Source organism: Crocuta crocuta, unplaced genomic scaffold, assembly GCF_008692635.1.
Source record: "Crocuta crocuta isolate KB4526 unplaced genomic scaffold, BGI_CrCroc_1.0 scaffold89, whole genome shotgun sequence".
Taxonomy (NCBI): domain Eukaryota; kingdom Metazoa; phylum Chordata; class Mammalia; order Carnivora; family Hyaenidae; genus Crocuta; species Crocuta crocuta.
This window is the reverse complement of record NW_027551559.1, coordinates 4882651-4903516: the sequence shown is the minus strand read 5'-3', so window position 1 is coordinate 4903516 and position 20866 is coordinate 4882651. Positions and strand designations below refer to the sequence as shown.

The following is a 20866-nucleotide window of genomic DNA, read 5'->3' as shown; positions in this document are numbered from 1 at the left end:
TTCGTTTCTAGAACTACAGTCTCCAAATCGGCTGAATACTTTTTAAGCTGCAAAAGCCAAACAACTGCAGGCGAATGATAATCACCAATCACTCAAATTTCTTCCTCTGCGGCTGCTATTATAGAGGATGCAGCTGAGAACTAGGTTTGTAAACGTGGTGACTTCCTTACACGAGGAACAGGCCTTGGGTTCCGTGGGTCACTTATTTTCCTGAGAAACTTCTTCCCAAGAAAACACCACTTTCTCACTTCCTGCGGGAATGCTGCAACAAAACTGGGCTGTCTGGGTCGAGGAGATCCTCACCACTGGGGACACCCATTTGGAGAAATGGAAGCGTGATTCAGACATGTTACTAAACCCATTCCTTTATCCGTGAGCCTTTCCCAAGTGAATCAACGCTGGTGAAGGTTCCAGAGTTAATTCGGAGTTAATTGCTTCACAGGCCACGGAGACACGGGTCTGTTCAAGAACCATGCAAGGGGCGGAGCTCGTGACCTGGAACTGAACACATCCGTGAATGAGCTTGCCCAGTGGCCACGCTCCCACGAGGTTCAGCCCACACTTACCAGCAAGTGTGTTTCCCCAGGGACAAATGTGGTGCTAAGAGCAGCACAGCAGTGAGAAAATGTCTCGTGTTAGGAACGGGCTCTGACTGTGTACCGTGTCTGCTCTGCTCTGAGCACTCTGCACTGGGGAAGTCATTCAGTTAGGCACACTCAAAATTCCTGTTGGCTTTGGTGAAAATGGCTGCTCGCTTACAATATTAAAAATATTCAGTAATTCTCTCAGATGCTGGCAATGTGAAGCGGGTTTTAACTAACACTCCGAGGACGCCACGAAGTTCCGGAAAGGTGTGACAAGGAAAATGTACTAACAGTATTAACAGCTTGCTGCCAAGCTCTTCTGTTGTTAAGAACTCTGGCTCTGAAACCTAGGTAGGAGGCTCTTTTGAGAAAATGGATCAGAAATGTCTTTCTGTGATGAGCCGTCGCTCTGAGGTTAATCAATACAGAAAAAACTATGCACAAACAAGCCTCATTTTGGGCGGTCAGAGGCAAAGAAGTCCAATATTGTATTTTCAAGATGTCAATACCCAAATGTGTAGATGGTCATTAGAACCGGAAGCCCCGAAGACACAAGGCAGGTGAAGTACTTTTTAAGCCTTGCCCAGGATATACTTTTAGAGGAAATATGGGGTATCGTTTGTAAATGTGTATCAAACTTGCTTTTAGTTTATATTATCATTGAAAAGAAATATCAGCTCTGGTTTTATTATGTATCTAAGAATGAAAGGGTTAGAAAATAGATGTTCAGAAGAGACAATGACATTCCTGTGGGGACACACTGCCATTCACTGTCTCTTTTTCACTTAGATGTCATAAGAAATAAGACAATTTACTGCCTTCTCAAAAATGAGAAAAGAAGTGAATGACTTGGGGACACGGTTGCCAGATTTTGCAAATAAAATAGAGGAAGCCCAGTGAAATCTGAATTTGAGATGAACAAGAAGTAATATTTTAGGGGGGCGCCCGGGTGGCTTAGTCGGTTAAGCATCCGACTTTCGCTTAGGTCATGATCTCGCGGTTCGTGGGTTCGAGCCCCGCGTCGGGCTCTGTGCTGGCTGCCAGCTCAGAGCCTGGAGCCTGTTTCAGTCTGTGACTCCCTCTCTCACTGACCCTCCCCTGCTCACGCTGTCTCTCGCTCTCTCTCCTAGAAATAAATAAAACATTAAAAAAAAAAAAGAAGTAATATTTTAGGGTAAGTATATCCCAAATATTGCATGGGTCATACTTATCCAAAAAAAGATTCATGGGGCACACTTATATTTAAAAAATTCTGAAAAATATCTGAAATTCATCTTTAACTGGGGATTTTGTATTTTATGTCATAGTGCTAATGTGACATCAAGGCTCATCCCTTGTGAAATGTAGATCTTACAAATGGGACCTCAGTTCTCTCTTGATATTCCATCATATATTTTTTCTTCTTACAGCAGGGTCCACAGAATATGAGTTAATATGATTTTGCTTGATTTTCTACATGTAGGGTATTTGCTTTATGTAAATTATTGACTTATTTGCACAAAAGTTTTCTCTAAAGCAGACTTTTTTTTTCAAGAAATAATGAACAAACTTATATATAGTTGGTGAACTACATTGAGCAGGAAGGTTTGGGGTCAGGAAATAGTTAATGTCATAACATACAATCAACCAGGTGTGGCTCTTGATGGTGACTGCCAGGCCTCCGCCCCTGATGTTCAGAGGCTCCCTGGAGGAGGCATGGACATTCGTGACCAGTGTGCCGCTGGTGGCCCTCACTTGGAGCCTCTCGGGAGCCACTTCCCTCTGGCAGTGCAGGAGGCCGTTTATCGCACCCCCATGAATTTATCCCATCCACGTCAGCCAACATGGCGACCGCCTCTGTAGTTCATCACGGCCACCCACTCTGGGTCTAAGGAGCCTTCTCTAAAAGTGACGCTGATGGTGATTGTGCTTTCTCTGCCACGTTCATGTTGGGACAATACACCCAAAAGGTGGAACCCTACACACAAAAGTGCTGAGAGATGTCCCAGGTGCATGATATTACCATCGCCGTTCTCATGTCATCATGCTCTGAGAGCCATCTGTGAACACCTATTTCCTTTTCCCTATTGGACAGATTTGGTGAAAGGAGATGAGAAGGACAGAAGTGATGAATCAGAAAGCAGAAATGAAGCTCTCTGGGAAGGCCAGGCTGCAGTAGAGACAGCTGAGCTCCAGGGGGAGCAAGTGAGTTGTCAGAGGAGAGTTGCCCACTCAGCTGGGGGGCCAGGTGGAGGGTGCCTCTTCTGGTCTCTCTTGGAGCTTTCCTTTCCGCTATGAATATGGTACTGAAGGGATTAAAAGGGCAGAGCAGTTTCAAAGACTATTAAAGGATCCTCACAGGCTGAACTTTATAGCAGAAAGGTCCTTCTCTAGACAGAAGCACAGAGATGCACTTTCTTTGTCTGTATCCAGTTTGGGGATAATCAGAGGAAAAGCTTATTTGCCGCTTACATTTAGTACCAGAGGATTCGTGGAAGACCATTGAGCCTTCCTCCACGTATTTTCTGATATTAAATCTCCCCCAAACTGTTCTGGACCTGGTACGAAGGCAGTGCTATTCTGAGGGCTGAATTCACAGGACCACCTCAATACAGAACTCTTTCTCAACAGTTTGCTACAAAAGGCATTTGTGCATTTGTGGGATTGCTGGTGTAGATTGCTGAGGGGAAAATAATCAAAAGGCAAAGAGCCCCTTGCTCAGCTGTGACCTTAGAGACAGGCTCACCCGCCCGTCTGTGGGAGTCGATCAGTCCGGGGAGGGGCGGGGTGGCGGCTCACCGTCTGTAGAGCAGCCGCTGGTGCCGTCACTGGAACAATACCGCATCTCGATTCTCTGTCTTCCCACTTCCAGCAGATTGGGGTCCGGTAGTCGGGCTTTGCAAGTGTAGCGGAATCGCTGCTCATAGTGGCCCCCGTTGTCTGAGATGTTGACCGGCGTCCAGGGCGTCCAGGGTGTGGTCTTCTTCAGCTCGGGGCATGGGTTGATATTGCAGGGTTGGTACTCCTGGTGGAGAAAGGGGGGAGCAGGTGCTTATTGCAAGGCATAAACTGAGTCCAGGGCTGCCTCTCTTTAATGAAAGACAGGACTCTAAAACTTCACATCCTGACACCCACCCACTACTTGACAAAGTGACAAATGCATTTCTGTTAAATTGGGCAGTTGAGAGCATGTCCAGGGTTCAGGTCAAGCACAGAAGGAATCTGCACAGGGGCGCCTGGGTGGCTCAGTTGGTTAAGCGTCCCACTCTTGATCTCGGCTTAGGTCAGAGATCAAGATCCAATCTCAGATTGGAGAGATGGAGCCCCACACCCGGCTTTGCGCTGACAGCACAGAGCCTGCTTAGGATTCTGTCTCTCTCTGTCTCTCTCTCTCTCAAAATAAACTTTAAAACAAAAGAAGGAATCTGCACAGTTTATCCTGTGTCAACACAGAGAATGAGACAGTAAGTGTAACCGTATGTGGATAAGAATAATGATCCCATAAAAATCATCTTCCTTCTTTCACCAGATAAATAACCAAAACTGCTGATTATTCCAATGTTAAGCTTAGCTGTTTTTAAAAAAACAGCTTAATGTTTAAATGATGAAACCCAAACTTTTTTTTGGACAACATAATGCTCAGTGAGATTTAATGAGTATTTTAAGCTCTGCGCTCACAGATTCTAAGCATCAGAGTAGTGGAGTATCCAAATAAAACACACAATATGTAATAACTTTGTTTAAAAAATATTTATTTATTTATTGACAGAGAATGCGAGTGGGGGAGGGGCAGAGAGAGGGGGGTACAGAGGATCCGAAGCAGGCTCTGCAATGACAGCACAGAGCCCAACGAGGAGCTCCAGCTCACAAACGGTGAGATCATGACCTGAGCCAAAGTCGGATGCTTAACCGACTGAGCCACCCAGGCACCCCTGTAATAACTTCTAGAGTGTAAGTTTCACAGCTTTTCCCCATTGATACACCCATGGCATTTCTGTCTCTCCTCCTTTCCCTCACTACCAGACACCTCCCTTGTAAGCACAGACTACATATGAAGGTCTGGCAATGGGACATGGGGTGTGCTGGTGGGGGCGGGGTGGAATTCACAACTACAATTATTAAAATCCTTCAAGATTGATTTGTCAATAATTCTAAACATAAAAAGTGCCACATATGAGGGGTACAGAGGACTGAGGACACAGCACTACCTTAATGTTCCTTCATTTTACAATAAAGCCTATTTCAATAAAGGCTATTGAGGAAAACCCACAATATTTAATGCACCCAGTTATGGCCATACTTTAAAAATCATTTTTACCAATGTTAAACACATGCATAAAACAAGTGTTAAATAGCCCTCTAAGCTTTGAGACAGAAAAAGAGAGAATAGGAGCAGGGCAGAAAGAGAGGGAGACAGAATCAGAAGCAGGCTCCAGGCTCTGAGCTGTCAGCACAGATCCCAACGCAGGGCTTGAACTCACGAACCGAACCGCGAGATCATGATCTGAGCCGAAGTTGGACACTTAAATAACTGAGTCACCCAGGCGCCTCTCCCCCATATCTTTTAGTTGAATATTTTCATATGTATCCCACAGATCTAACAACTGGAATTTTCCAGGATTAGGCATTAGCTATTAACTATGCACTATGGAAAAAAGAGGGTTTGGCCCTTTACTCCCCCACCCCCCCATGTGTCTAGAACATTGTTGAGGACTTCCCATCTCCTATTATCTGATGCGGTGATGCTGTTCTTTTGGTTAGATCAAGATCCAGTGTTTTCACTCCTAACCAGGAGAATACCATCCACAACCAAATGGGTGGTAAACTGATGGGCTGCTCTGTCTTATCCAGGTCCCTTGCACACCAGTGTTTTGGTGATGATTGTATAGATTCTGTGAATTCACCGTTAATTCATCCCTCTCCCCTTCAGTCAGGGATTCAGACCCAGTAAGAACTGCCTTTCTTGCTTTATGCCTTGAAAGAATACACCTTTAATACGATATTAGAGAGTTTCCAGTAGAAGAGAAAGTAGCCAGGTGTGCCCGCACTGCCAGCTCTCTCTGGAAGCCTATTAAAATACCTAACTTATCATGATTCTAATTGTTCTAACTGCTTTTCTTGACTCATAACCCATGTTTTAAAGAATTTTATATACTCAGGAGTTCTTCATGTTTGTGACATCATAGGCCTTCAGCAGAGAATCTGGAAAGTGCTTCTCTGATTTAATACTTTCTGGCCATTCCTTCCTCGCCCACGCTGGTGTTACTCATTTTCATACCAACAGACCCGCAAGACAGCTGACTTCATTTTCTTTTGTTTATAGCATCTTTTATTATGGTATTATTTGAATGCCACTCCCAAAATGAAAAAATAGCCCCAGTGAATGCCATCAACCCAATCGTGTGAAAAACTAGACAGAACCTGCGTGAGCCCTCTTGTTTTCTCTCGAAATGGAGGCCACATGAGAGGAAGACAATAAACTCTTGTCTGGAGTCTTCCAGGCTTACAGCATGACAGCACTGCCATCCCCAGATTGAAAATGCCACATGCCACTGTCATCCCCTTCATCAGTCTGGACCAGCCTGGCTGGGCAAGGGTCCAGGCTCCTTGCTGAAACGGACTCAGAACATATGTGGTTTATGGACCCCTGCTACAAAATGCAGGTCTTTAAGCCTTAATTAGTTCAACATCACCTATAAAACAGTAAGATCCCACATCTTAATAAATAAACGTACAGGATGCTCCCAATAACTCTTAGCTTCCGTATGCTAGAAATTTCACATTTTCTATGGAGGTGAAGTTTCATTTTTGAAATACATGACTAGCAAATATATTTAAAAGCTGGCTCAAGTGGCTGAGGTAGTCTCTGTGTGCTGGTGACACATTCAGTGGGGAAAGGGGTCATGTGCCCCTGAGATGGGCCCAGCTCCCAGATAAATATCAATCCAGGCTTCTTAGACCTAGTCTCTGATAACAAGGTTTGTTCTTCTGTTCATTGTCCCTTCATCATATGAAGTTTACCATGAGACTCAGAACTTCTTTTTCCACCTTCCTTTTGAGGTTTGATTACGACACATTCATTTAACATATCAAATTATGAAGTGCCGAGAAATGGTTATGACCAGTTTTATATTACTGGCCAAAATTATCAAGTGATTCAGTTCAAGGGGGAGTAGTTCTACGGCTTAGTTGAATCTGCACGCTACAACGTGGTGAGGAACCCCTACGATAACTACCCGGCCCTCAATGGAATGTGAACGGCATTACCTTTGATGCTAAAAATTGGAAATGTTTTCCAAGACATTTTGGGGAGCTAATGACTATTACTTGACACATAGGGTTCTTGATATTCTGGTGGAAATTATCAGGTAAAAATGGTTACTAAAATCAATCCCACTTCTGGGTATATATCTGAAGAAACTGAAATCAGGGTCTTAGAGTGATGTCTACACTCCCATGTGTATTGCAGCACTACTCAGAGTAGCCAAATACGGAGACAAACTAAGTGTGCATCAAAGATGAATGGATAAATAAGACGTGGTATGCTGTGTGGATATCATATGTAATATACAATACAATGGATAATACACAATATATACTATAATATATACTATTATTCAGCCATAAAGGGGAAGGAACTCCCCTGACATATCCAGGCTTTTATGCCTCTGGTTAGATTATTTGGGTCTTAGGAGGCTCTCAAGGCTTGGCCAGTGATAAAAGTTATCACTGGAGAGACTTCATTCTAGAACATTCTATGGTCTTCCTTAAGAACAAAGGAGGAACACAGTTACTAGGTTGTCAGCCATCCTATATTTAAGTCAAATTCTTCTACAGACACACACCAGCAGGGTCACGGTACCCCGTGTGACAGGAACACAACATGTGAAGGAACACAGAACCCAGGCTGGAAGGTCTTCCCCACTTTCTCCCATGACAGGGCTTTCATGTGTGTTTCACAAGGTGGTAATGAGGGTCAACTGAAATCATTAATAAGCAAACACTCTGTAAACCATGGAAAGCTATATGAAAGTGAGATTTTGTTATTACTCTACGGGCAAACCAAGGTCTAACATGGATATTCTGTCCCATTTCACGTTTCTTGACTGCAAGCCACTGAGAAAATCCTCAAGCAAAGAACTGATCCCCAAAGCTGAGGATTGTTTTGATTTATTCCACCAAACGGATCAGCCCAATATGACCATTTAGAATGGAAATCTCTTATTTGGTCCCTGAAAACCCCCTGCAATAAGGCTAAAGAAAAAATGAATGATATTTTCTGTACAAAGAAAAGAAGAAACAAATGGGAAGGTTCAGAGGGCCTCTCTCTTGCCACAGAGTAGCTTAGACCCTCAGAAAATATTTGTTGATATTTCAATCTTCAATTTCCTTCAGTTCCACTACTGTCCGCTAGTGTCACAACAGTACCATAAGCTTTAAGGGTGGTAAGGTCAGCAAAGCCTCATTGGAGAACAGCAGGTATGTTTGGGTAGAAGGCTGCGTACCCAGCAGCGAGATATCGGCACCTCTGGGAGAAGAAGCCAGGGGAGCAAGCTGGACCATGGAACAAGCAGGAACATAGAAACCAATGGGCCCCCAATGCTGTTTGGACATGACTGAATCAAGGATATTCTGAAGCCTTGGGGGGTGGGGGTGCGGAGGAAACAGCACATAAAAGCCTCTCTTGGAGTCAAAACCCCGGTGTGACAATGACCTTCTAAACACAAAATCCACCATTTTTGACACTTGGATGGACCTTGAGGGCATTAAGTTATGTGAAATGAGTTGTACAAAGAAAGACAAATTCTGCATGATATCACTTCTATGTAGCATCTAGAAAGGACAGGCTCAGGGCATCTGGGTGACTCAGCCGGTTGAGTGTCTGACTCTTGATTTCAGCTCAGGTCATGGTCTCACAGTTTTGTGGGTTCGAGCCCCACATTGGGCACTGCACTGAACCTGCAGAGCTTGCTTGGGATTCTCTCTCTCTCTCTCTCTCTCTCTCTCTATCCCTCCCCTGCTCATGCTTTCTCTGTCTCTCTCAAAATGAATACATTATTTAAAAAAACTATTTAAAACATCAAAAAATAAAAAAGACAAAAGACAGACTCAGAGCAACATAGTGGTGGTTACCAGGGGTTGGGGAGATGGGGAAATGGGGAGATACCAGTCAAAGGGTACAAACTTCTGGTCATGAGGTTAACAAGTTTGGGGATCTAATGAAAAACATGGCGATTATGGCTAATATTGTATCACATAACTGAAGATGGCTAAAAAAGTGGATCTTAGATGTTGTCACCTCAAAACAGAAGAGGTAGTTATATAACCAGATGGAGGTGGTAGTTTAGCGCTACGGTGGTAATTATTTTTCAATAATAGATGTATCATATCAACATGAGGTATTCATTAAACTGATACAAAGTTATACGTTAGTTATTTCTGGAAAAAAATAAAGCTGGGAAAACATAAAAATAAATAAAGGAAACAGCTGATGCAAGGAAAAACAGAAATAAATGGTCAAGAACAACTAAGAAAAATAAATCAAGAATGCTTACTAAAGCCATATTACACAATTCTCCAGATATGTGCCCTCATATACTCTCTGTCCCAGTCAACGCTGAAAGAATTATGCACATAAAGTCTAACCCAGCAGCTAGGAGGCGCTGACAGAAATGGCCCCTGGGGTCCATCCTCTCCTCCCGTCTGAATCGGCTCTTTTGTTAATTCAGGCCATCATCACCTCTGTGAGCCCTGGTTCACAGAATTAAAGCACAAATGTCATGGAAGTTTGTCTACTTCTAAGCCTGCTTCCACCAGTAGATAGGACTTTTGTCCTGTTTACTTTATATTACCAGTATTAAGTGTTGTGGTTTTTTTGGTGAGCAGATACCTCATATTGATCAATTCACAAATAAGTGCGTTCTGAGGGAATATGCATAAATTTGGGGAGCACATTTCGGTGGTGAAGAGGGGCTCTGTGTATTGTTGCTTATTCTTCCTTTGAAAACCACTACAATATCTATATTCCATAGGTTGAAAGTAAAATAGATGGTGACAATTCAAGCAAAGTTTTGATAGCGTGCGCTCAGCACAAAGTAAGAAAATTACCCTTAAAGTCATTTTATGAATAGCTGAGGATATGAACTGAATTTATTCTCATATGGAATATGCACGGTTTTCATATGCATTTATCAAGTTCTCTTCCAGCAATGAACGCTGTCTGGCTGAGACAGAAAGTCATTCTGTACAAAACAAATAAGGAAGAAATGCAGTCTGGCTTGCCAAGGACCACAGCGCTAAAGCTCGTGCACAGCAGTAGGTCTGTGATCCTTGACCCCTGTGGCAATGAGAATACAGATTGACGGAAGTCCTGGAGATGAGCTTCGTGGTACCCAGTTAGAGAAGTAAGCACGAGATGATGGATTCAAAATTCTGTGGCCACAGAATGATTTCTGATTCTAACCAAGATGGAGGAACAGAAACGGAATTAACCCTCTCACCAAACAAACAAAATAAACAAAAAAAACCTAAAAAAATGTATGGAACAACAGTTCTTAAAACTCTGGACACCAGGTAATGAAGGACAGTGACTGCCAAGTGATGGGATACATGAGGTAAGCCCCACAGCTGACCCAGCCTACAACCTTGATGAGGTCTCCAGGCTGTGGTGGAGGAAGGAGAAGCCCAGGCACACAGACTAGGGATTGAGGAGACAAAGCTGAGAGGTAGAGGAAGCCAAAGGGGCTAGAGTTCTCAGGAGAGATGCACAAAGAAAACTCCAGTATTATGCAGAGATATCACCCCAAGCACTCAGTTGGGTACCAATCAGTGAATGCACATGAGGAAACCACACGGGTGGGGAAAGATTTGCCTGCAAAGATCGAAGGGAACAGAGTACATCACTCACACAGCACCAGGCATAGTGCTTGCTCCTCAGAGCAAGAGTGAACACCCTTACAATTCACTGGGCATCCGTTAGATACCAAGAAGCATCTTGCCTCCACAGTGGGAAAAAGCACCCCAAAGTTCTGTTCTGATCTCAACAAACAAAGCCTAAGAAAAAGCCAAAATGATCATACTCATTTCACCTAAATTGATCATGTCCCAACAGAGAGCTTTAGCAGAATTTCAGGAACACAAAAGTGTCCCCTTTACAAAAAGGAAAAAAAAATCACAATGCCTCACACCTAATCTATAATGACCAGATACACAAAGGAGCTTCTGGAAAACATAAGCTATTATGAGATGAAAAATCAGTCTATGGAAATTGGCACAGAAATGACACAGGTGACAGAATTTGTAGTCAAGAACATCAAAAACAGTTATGATAACTGTATTTCATGTGTTCAAGAAGCTAGAAGTAGGCTGAACACAGGAAGTAGAGACACGGAAGATAAAAAGAAGAAATAAACTCAACCACACACAGTATTTCCAGGTACATGAAAAGGAGAGATCACATCTCAAATCATCTGAGGTTGACTTTAATCTGAAATCAGAACCAGACAAAGACATTACAAGGAATGAAAACTGCATGTGAATATGTCACACGAACTTAGACACAAAAATGCTTGATGATATTTTAATAAGAAAAACTCCAATCTGCATGAAAAGGTTACTTCTCAGGATTAAGTGGTGATGATGTCAGGCGTGCAAGGTTGCATTAACATTTGAAATGTGATCAATGTAATTCACCATTTATTAATAGTCTAGAAAGTAAACTTATAAGATCATGTCAAAAGACGCAAATATATTACTTGATAAGATCCAACATTCATGCCTTATAGAAACTCTCCATCAACTGTGAAAAAAAATAAACTTCCCACACCTGATAAAGGACATGTATTACAAATATACAAGCGACATCTTACTTAATGGTTAAAGCCTGCATGCTTTCTTCTTAAGATCAGAAACAAAGCAAGGATATCTGTCCCTATCATTTCTAGTCAATATTATACTGACAATTCCACCTCGTACAGCTAGGAAACAAAAAGAATTACAAGTCATCTATAACAGAAAAAAGAAGTAACTATCTTTTTATGCACAAACATTGTGATTGTGTATGTAGAAAATACTGCAGAATCTACCACAAAGCTACTAGAAGTGACATTAATTTACCAAGGCTTCAGAATAAAGGATCAATATAAAATATTAATTTCATTCATATGTACTAGCAATGGGAAATCAGAAATTAAGAGAACGCCATTTACAGGGGTGCCTGGGTGGCTCAGTTGGTTAAGCGTCTGACTTTGGCTCAGGTCATGATGTTATGGTTCATGGGTTCGAGCCCCAGGTCGGGCTCTGTGCTGATAGCTCAGAGCCTGGAGCCTGCTTCAGATTCTGTGTCTTGCTCTCTCTCTGCTCCTCCCCCACTCATACTCTGTCTCTCTGTCTCTGTCTTTCTCTCTGTCTCTCTCTCTCTCAAAAATAAACATTAAAAAAAATTTTTTTAAAAGAATGCCATTTACAGTATCATCAAAAATATGAAATACTTAGAATACATCTCACAAGTTACGTGCATGACTTGTACATTAAAGGAAACCAAACCTCCTAAATGATGTACAGAATCAATGCAATCTTAATCGCAATTCTAGAAGGCTTTTGGAGGGGGTAAAAATTGACAAGCTGGTTCTAAAATTCATACAGAAATAAAAAATATCTAGAATATTGAAAACATTTTGGAAAGGAAGAACAAAGCTAGAGGACTTCAACTTGACTTCAAGACTCATAGAACTATAATAACCAACATGCCATGGTGTCAGAATCAAGATGGAATGCTGAGCAAAGGAATTCTAGACTCGAAAGTCCAGAAACAGACTTGAATATATGATTTATTTGGTTTTGATAAGGGAGCAAAAGCAATTAAATATCCATATGCAAAAAGAAAACCTTTGACCAATAACTTGCCGTTTCTTTGATAATAAACTCCAATGCACCATAGGCCAATTATCTAAGACCATAAATCTTCCAGAAGAAAAACCTAGAAGAATCCCTCTGTGAGCTGCGGATAGGCAAAGACTCAATGCCAAAAACATTATTCCTATAAGAAAAACAATGACAATTTGAATTGTTCAACATCAAGAACTGCTTTCCTTTGAGAGACAACGTGAAGAGAAAGAGACGCAAGCCACACTTGCGTGTGAGAGAAAAAAGAGTTGCAAATCAAGGATTCATATCCATTACATATTTAAAAAACGAAAACTCAACATTAAAAGAACTTAATATAAAAATTGTCAAGTGATGGAAATAGACATTTCACATGATAAGATATATAGGTAACCAAAAAAGCATATATAAAGCTGCTCAACACCATTTGTTGGGGAAAAAAAATGAAAACCGTAAGGAAACTACCAGACACCATTAGAATGGCTGAATTAATCATAAACCCCAAACTTGACCCCATGAGTGCTGGTGAGCTTACAGAGCACCAAGAACCCCTCTCTTACCCTGCTGGTAGAAATGTAAAATGGCACAATCCCTTCAAAACCATTTGACACTTTCCTAAAAAATTAAACAGACGTTTACCATGCGACCCTGCCATCTCCTCCCTAGATATTTACCCAAGACAAAAGAAAGCATATGTCCGGGGTACCTGGGTGGCTTAGTCAGTTAAGCGTCCGACTTTCGGTTAGGTCATGATCTCGCGGTTTGTGGTTTCGAGCCCCGCGTCGGGCTCTGTGCTGACTGCCAGCTCAGAGACTGGAGCCTGTTTCAGTCTGTGACTCCCCCTCTCTCTGACCCTCCCCTGTTCACGCTGTCTCTCTCTCTCTCCTAGAAATAAATAAAACGTTAAAAAAAAGAAAGAAAGAAAGCGTATGTCCACGCAAATACTGGTACACAAATATTCTTCAAAGCTCTCCTGGTGATAGCCCAAAATAGAAACAGCCCTTATGCCTACCAGCAGGTGAATATCTAAATAAACCATCTTCTATCCAGATAATGGAATATTACTCTGCAATAAGAAGAAATGAACTGTTGATGTGTGCGACATAGAGGAATCTGAAAATAATGCTCAGTGAACGAAGCCAGCGGGATAAGTGACACTGTCTAATTCCATTCACGTAAAATGATGGAACATGAAAACTGGGGAGTCAGAAAGATCAGTGGTCACCTGGGATCGGCGACATGAAGGAGAGAAGAGTGACTAAAGGGAGGAAGGAAACTTGCAGGCTGATAGGCATGTTCATTATATTGAGGGCGCCCACAGTCTCACGGATGTGCACATTTGCCAAAACTTGTCAAATTTTATACCTAGACACACAGTGTATTGTATGCCAATCATACCTCAATAAAACAATTAAAAAATATATGTCCATGGAAAAACAAGTCTTTTCCTAATAAATGGTGGTTACCTTGCTAATTAGAAGGGATATTCAAAAGAGCTGTGTTGGCACATACTTGCACACATTATGATTACAGCTCTATTTTTCATAACATTCCCGGTGGAGTATTGGCAATGGAAATGCTTTATAAATGCAACACATGCACCAGTAAGCCCAAATGTACATGTCATCATACGTGCCTGCAAAATGCTACTTTTGTTTTTTAATTAAAAAAATTTTTAATGTTTATTCATATTTGAGAAAGATACAGAGCATGAGTAGGGGAGGGGCAAAAAGAGAGGGAAACACAGAACCCGAATCAGAGCCAGAGCTCTGGCTGACAGCCCAGAGCCCGATGCGGGGCTCAAACTCAGGCACGGCAAGACCGTGACCTAGGCTGAAGTCGGATGATAACCGACTGAGCTACTGGGGCACCCCAACTACTTTCTATCCATAGCGGATGTAGCCACTACCTGCTAGAGCCTATAGATGCCCGTGTATCAATTGCATGCTTTTATCATCTCATGTCTCCTATAAACATTTTCTTGAACTGCAGTGCGTTGTCACGCTGGTACAGGCTTTTGAACATGAAGGACTTAAAATCATCTTCCATGGCATCTGGAGAAGGTTTTGAGTCACAGGGCGGCTTGGTGGAAGAAGAACTCAGCCCCGAGGTCAGCTCCTCTCTGTCCCACCTTCTGCGAGTCTGCAAACGCTTGGAACATGCCTTAGTCCCTTCGGGCTGCTCTGACAACACAGCACAGGCTGGTTCGACAGAAATGCGTCTCCCCCCTTCTAGAGCCCGGGACCCTAATGTGAGAGTATCGGCATGGTTCAGTGAGGGCCTTCTTCTGGGTCACAAACTTCTCTTTGTGTTCACACATGGCAGAGCAGGTGAGCCGACCGGGGCCAATTTTATAAGGACAATAATTCCACCCCTGAGGGCTCCACCTTCATGACCTCATCACCTCCAACGGCCTCACCCCCTAATACCATCACTTAGGCATTAGGTTTCCAACACATGAATTCTGGGGGAGTTGGGGGTGTGGGACACAAACATTCAACCTATAGAACATATACCAACAAAGTGCCAAATCAGGGGTTACACAAGATGATCTCAGAATCCTAAACACATTTTGGAATCCATAGTCTTGCTTTGGATTCGTTCACTGACCCAAAATAATACTCTGGGCATACACCTAAATCTGTTTCACAGAAGGTGACAAAATTTGATACTCAAGGCTGCATGTCTACCCTAGCTTTTCTGAAAAGGCTGATGAATGAGAGATTTGTATGAATATTCCTGGTTTCTTTCCATTACTCTTACTAGTCATTAAAGCTCGTTGAAATGAAATGGGACCTTTTTTAAAATGTGAAAGTGGCATGATCATGGGAGTATGATAAAGTAGGAAATTCCGCTGTTCCATGCAGTACCTGCTTGCATGCCAGTGGGTTTCCTCTGAGTAAACTTTTACTGCTCCAGCTGTTTTCACGGGGTGTCCCGAGACCCTGCGTTCCTCAAGGGTAAAGCCTGGGGTTAATGCAACTTCCCTCTCACTGGGTGGCTGCCACCATCCTTGACTCTAAAGGGGGAGAGGACCTGGCTGAACATCTCAGCGGCTTTCAAATGGGTGCATTCACTTTCAACAAATGGTCATCCTACGCGTTTTTCTTTTTACTTCTTTAAGCACAGAAGAGCAAGCAAATATTCCTCTGCTGTCTTACTAAAAAAGATAAGTGTTTGTGTATGTGTTAGATTATATATGTGTGTACATATATAAAAATGGAACTGGTTTTCCCCCTTACACATTATTTTAGGCATTCTTTTTTATAACACTGTAGAAAGCCCAAGAGAATAAGAAAATCAGTGCTGTTGTTGGAAATCTTTATTATAGAGGCTGTGATTTGTGGGCAATCTATAAACTTACATCTCAAATGAGAAGATCCATTTATTTATTTTATTCTCTCTCTATAATGCGTTTAAATTCGTAGTCTCTGAGAGTGAACATCAAGAATTCAGACAGCTTTTTTTTTTTTTTTTTTTTGGCAAATACTGTGTGATGAGAGGAAAAACCACTTTTAGCTGGAAGCGAAAACCTATCATCGGGGAAAATATTTCCTTCCCAGTAGACAACTGAAATGGGTGACCTTGAGCAAAGGCACCCACCTCTTCCCTCCATCCCTCCACTTTTGCTGTAACACCTGCTAGCTGCTTATTCACTTGGCAAAATTCCTAAAGTTAGCTTACAAAGATCATGAACACTCAGTTCTCTTGTGCATTTCATCAGACCTGTAGGATTGTATCTTCAGGCCCCTGATGAGAGTCTTCCTACTTGGAGGCTTGGGAACAGCTGTTCTGGTTTCCATTAGTCACCTGTGCCCTGATACCTCGATTATGGCATGGCTGTGATCTTAAGAGTACTGAGTACCGAGCACCCCAAATTCCCATCACCTGGGTGTCATGCCCTGTGTAATCCCCTCCCCATGACTGTGGCTGGGTCTTGGGAAGATGATGGCTTTGTGGCTCTCTTGATGAGATTCCTCCTAAGTGCTCCTCGTAGGGACAACAGAGAGGTTGCCCTGCTGGCTTTGAAGAAGTTATTGCCATGCTGTGAGGGGTAACGTGGCCAGGGACTAACAATGTCCTCCAGCCAATAGCTAGAAAGAAAATGAGGATCTCAGTCCCCAAACTGTAAGGAACTAAATTCTACAAACAACCAGAGAGTCTGAAAGAGGCCCCCCAGGCTTCAAAATGTTTGCAGCTCTTGATTTCAACCTGAGACTGAGCAGTGGGGCTGGTTCAACTGGGCCCAGACTTCCCTCCCATGGAAAGGTGGTATAATTAGTTGTGTTGTTTTAAGCCATTAACTACATTGGTGCCTATTTGTTACACAGCAACAGAAAACTAATACACTTATGTAAATATACATTTGTTATTTGTACTTAGGAGGGAATCTATTTTTTTCTAATATTCCAAGGATTCAGTGTAATAGATAATTCAAATGAAGCTGACTTTTCTTATCTCTGGCCTCCTTTGCCTCTCTTTTTTTTCTTTTTTTAAATATTTTTTATTTATTTCTAGGAGAGAGAGAGAGACAGAGTGAGCAGGGGAGGGTCTGAGAGAGAGGGAGTTACAGACTCTGAAATTGGCTCCAGGCTCTGAGCTGGCAGTCAGCACAGAGCCCGACGCGGGGCTCAAACCCATGAACCGCGAGATCATGACCTAAGCGAAAGTCGGACGTTTAACCTACTAAGCCACCCAGGCGCCCCTGGCCTCCTTTGCCTCTTAATCTAGTCTCTCTGTGGCAAAAAGATAAAAGGATTGGAATCCTTCATGGAAAAATTCATTATCTTCCTGCTATGATCTTCCAATTCTCTTAGGAGAAAGTTTTGGCTAAGTTTTTTAAAAAGTGACCGTTACTTATTATTAATAATATCTAGGGAAGTCAAGGTATTAATAAGAGAGTTGCAGATTATCTACTAAAATTAAGGTTGGTTGTCACAATTCAGGTTTTATTTAAGATGTTCAATGTCATCCAGAGTTAATTTTTTTTAATTCAGCTTTATCGAATAGTGACAATACACATGTGTTGATGATCAAACTGTATTTCAACTTCACCAATTCCATTAAGGCTATAGATTTAATGGAAATCCACTATGCTTGAGTGAAATATATTGGGTTAATGTCTTTTGCCTTAAGGGCATAAGCGGAATTTAAAATGGTGTTGTATTCATTCCACAAACGATCTTTCTCTCGAATGGGTCTCTGTGGGACACTGATGGGAGCTGCAGAGAAAGGCATCTGTTGTCAGGAAAGACAGAAGCTGTGGGTTCAACAAAGTTAAATGGGGTTTCTTCAAAGCAAGAGTAATCAGAACTTATTTTAGGAAATTGAATGAGAGAGCACACCTGGGTGGCTGGGTCGGTTCAGTGTCCGACTTCGGCTCAGGTCATGATCTCACTGTTCGTGGGTTCGAGCCCCGCATCGGGCTCTGTGCTGACAGCTCAGAGCCTGGAGCCTGCTTCAGATTCTGTGTCTCCCTCTCTCTCTGCCCTTTCCCCACTCATGCTCTATTTCTGTCTCAATTATAAATAAACATTAAAGGAGAGAGAGAGAGAGAGAGAGAGACACCACATGAGCACAGGCCGTTGGGGAGGAAGCTACCTGGAATCAAAAAAGTTCTCAAAGGTGAGAGCAACTTAATAATTTCATTGTTTATGACTGCTTCTGCAATCAACATCACTGATTCAAAACTGAAAATAGGGGTGTATCTTGTATGAGTCACCCCTTTCCTGCCAAACCTAACTAGGATTGGAAAGATTGAGGGTGGAGTCTTATGTTCATAAAACCCTTAGCCCATTTGACTCCATGCCTGAATGGGGGGAGCCATCTAAAATATCCCCTTCCTTCAAGACCTTTGGTGAGTGGCTTTCCAGAGAGTGTGTGATATAATGGGCACTGGCATGTCATTAGTCTTGCTCCTCAAGCAATTTCTTCTCTGAGTTTATTCATATGTGGGCTGGTCAGTTCTTACGGGTAAGTCTCTTCACTTCCAAGTTTGTGGCCTGTGTGATAATCAGGAGAGGCCACCAGGTCCATCCAGGGGGGTCTAGTCCCTTAAACTAGTACCTTAGCTTTCTCATCTGTAAAATGGGTGTATAAAGAAACATATTGTGATGATTCAGGAATGTTAATGAGATAGTATGTTTACCGTGGTTATCAGTTAACCTGTTATATGGGGCATCTTTAGTCTGCACAGAGGCCTGGAAATGAAGATGCAATGTAGAACAAGAAAATAGTAGAGGCGCCGGGGTGGCTCAGTTGGTTAAGCATTGGGCTCTTGATTTCAGGTCAGGTCATGATCTCTCAGTACGTGAGATCAAGCCCAGTCAAGTGCTGTGAGAGCCTGCTTGGGATTCTCTCTGCCCCTCCCTCTGCCTCTCAAAAAAAAAAAAACAAAAAAAAAAAACAAACTTAAAAAAAAAAAAAGGAAAAAGAGTAGGGGCTCTCCAAAGTTCGTTGGTCACTAGCCATCTTGAGGAATTATCCTCTCTCAGTGCAGATGGCCACAATAACCCATCATTATCCGGCCAAGACACCCTCAAGGGAATGGACTTGTCTAATTGGTAAAACAGGTTTAAATCTAACTTCCATCCAACTTTCCATGTATATATATCATTTCACTCCCTCTGTAATGTGATCATCTCATGGAAAATTTCCTTCAAAATTTGCTCTTATCTGAGTTTACATAAAGCTGGCTTTTAATCAGTTCATGTTCCTTAAATAATCAGCTAAGATTTCATGCTCTAAAAAATAGTAATAAGAACATCCATTTAATCTAAAACTCTCACATCACAAATGATATATTTGGAACATTCACTGCTATGGCCAAAGTCCTTCTGTCAGTTCGTCTCAACAGTATGGAAAGAGCTAGAACTCTTGGCCATTGTTGAGGCTTCCCAAGCTGGGATCCCATCATTAATGGGTCTGGGAAACAGAAAACATGTTTCATCAGGATCTTTTGCCGATAATTTAAATCACAAGGGACTGCATTTTTTCCCTCTTCTTTTGGCCAATTTACTGTGGGAAAATAATTAGTTCTTCAAATAAAGATCCTTAAGTGACTTTCTTTTTATAATTAAGATGGCTTAATTAGATTCCTATTACCTCCTGAATATTTCCTGCCAGAACTTATGATTAATGACCTAGATATCTTACATCAAACACTTATAACATTTATATTTTTGAAATTAAGGGTCACAGTAATATTGTCCAAATGACATTTTCAATTAACAACAGAGTTACGAAAATAGGAGTGTCATGTTATTTATCCATTCATCCGCTCATCCATTCGTCCATCTTTCAGTGATCACTGTTGGAGCAGTTAGTTATACCACGTGCAAGATGCCAGGCTACATCTTCAGGATTCCAGAAGTTAACAGTGAAAACAAACAGGGCACATCCGAAGGAGATATGTAGGACTATAAGCTACGTCATGGGAATTTACATGCAGCAGGAACCAACCGGAAATCACGCAAGCATCTAGTAACTAAAGGCACTGTGGTCAGTCCCATGGTCCACTCAGCGTGGGATTCCATGTCTGACCGACTGGCCCCATCCTAAGGGTGCCGGCCTCACAATCACAGCACCAGACAAGGGATGCACTTAACACATTAGTTGGCCCTGAGCAACCAATTCCGGAGAAATTATCCATGCCCTCGAAGTATAACGCCACTCCTGATGCAAAACAAGATGAAAACCCAAATGCAATCTTAGCTACTTGAAGAAAAGTTTCAAGTCTTGACCCGAGAAAATAAAAAGATCTAGTTGAAAAACTTGTTAAAATATTGGGTATTCATCTGTATTTTTTAAATATGGTTAAAAGTTTTTGTGCCCCAGTTTTAGAAATGTTCATAATGCATGCACAGGGTCCCTGCAGTAATCCTAATGAAAAGAATAAAGTACTAGGAGGACCTGTCCAGGACATGTGGCCACAACGGACGGCCACTTTCATTCCAAGAGCCAAGGCCTGGTCTCTCTGTCCTCCGTCCCTGTTCTACTGCTTCTCCTCTCAAAGCCAGGAGCCCTCCCGTGTCCCAGCAGAAGGGATGGATTTCCAATCTGAGGATAAAAGCCCTGTCCTTCCCTGCTAGAATCACAGTAATATAAACATACAGTGGCTTTAATATGATCCTTCCCCACTGAACGATCACAAAAGTGAATATTCTGTCTAAAGGAAGTGACAATATTATAAAACAATAATTTGTCTATGGCTGCTGTTTGATGGATTTATTTCTAAGATTTATAACTTTGTCTCTCAGATCTTAACTTAATGACTTAGTGATTTCTTAGAGGTTATAATTAAATCTACTTATTACTGACAATCCCATTGATGGAGTACATTTTCTTCCTTCCTCTCTCTCTCTCTCTCTTCCTTCCTTCCTTCCTTTCACCGTAGCCAAAAAAAAAAAAAAAAAAAAAAA

The 20866-nt window shown here is 42.1% G+C and overlaps 1 protein-coding gene across 1 annotated transcript in view; it reads right to left on the bottom strand.

The window, feature by feature from the left end:
- Positions 1-20866, bottom strand: part of SEMA5A (semaphorin 5A) — a 368380-nt gene that overhangs the window by 19921 nt on the left and 327593 nt on the right. The window contains exon 16 of the mRNA XM_077749424.1: positions 3363-3588. Within this exon, the coding sequence (XP_077605550.1) occupies positions 3363-3588 (226 nt within the window). The remainder of the gene's footprint in view (positions 1-3362; positions 3589-20866) is intronic.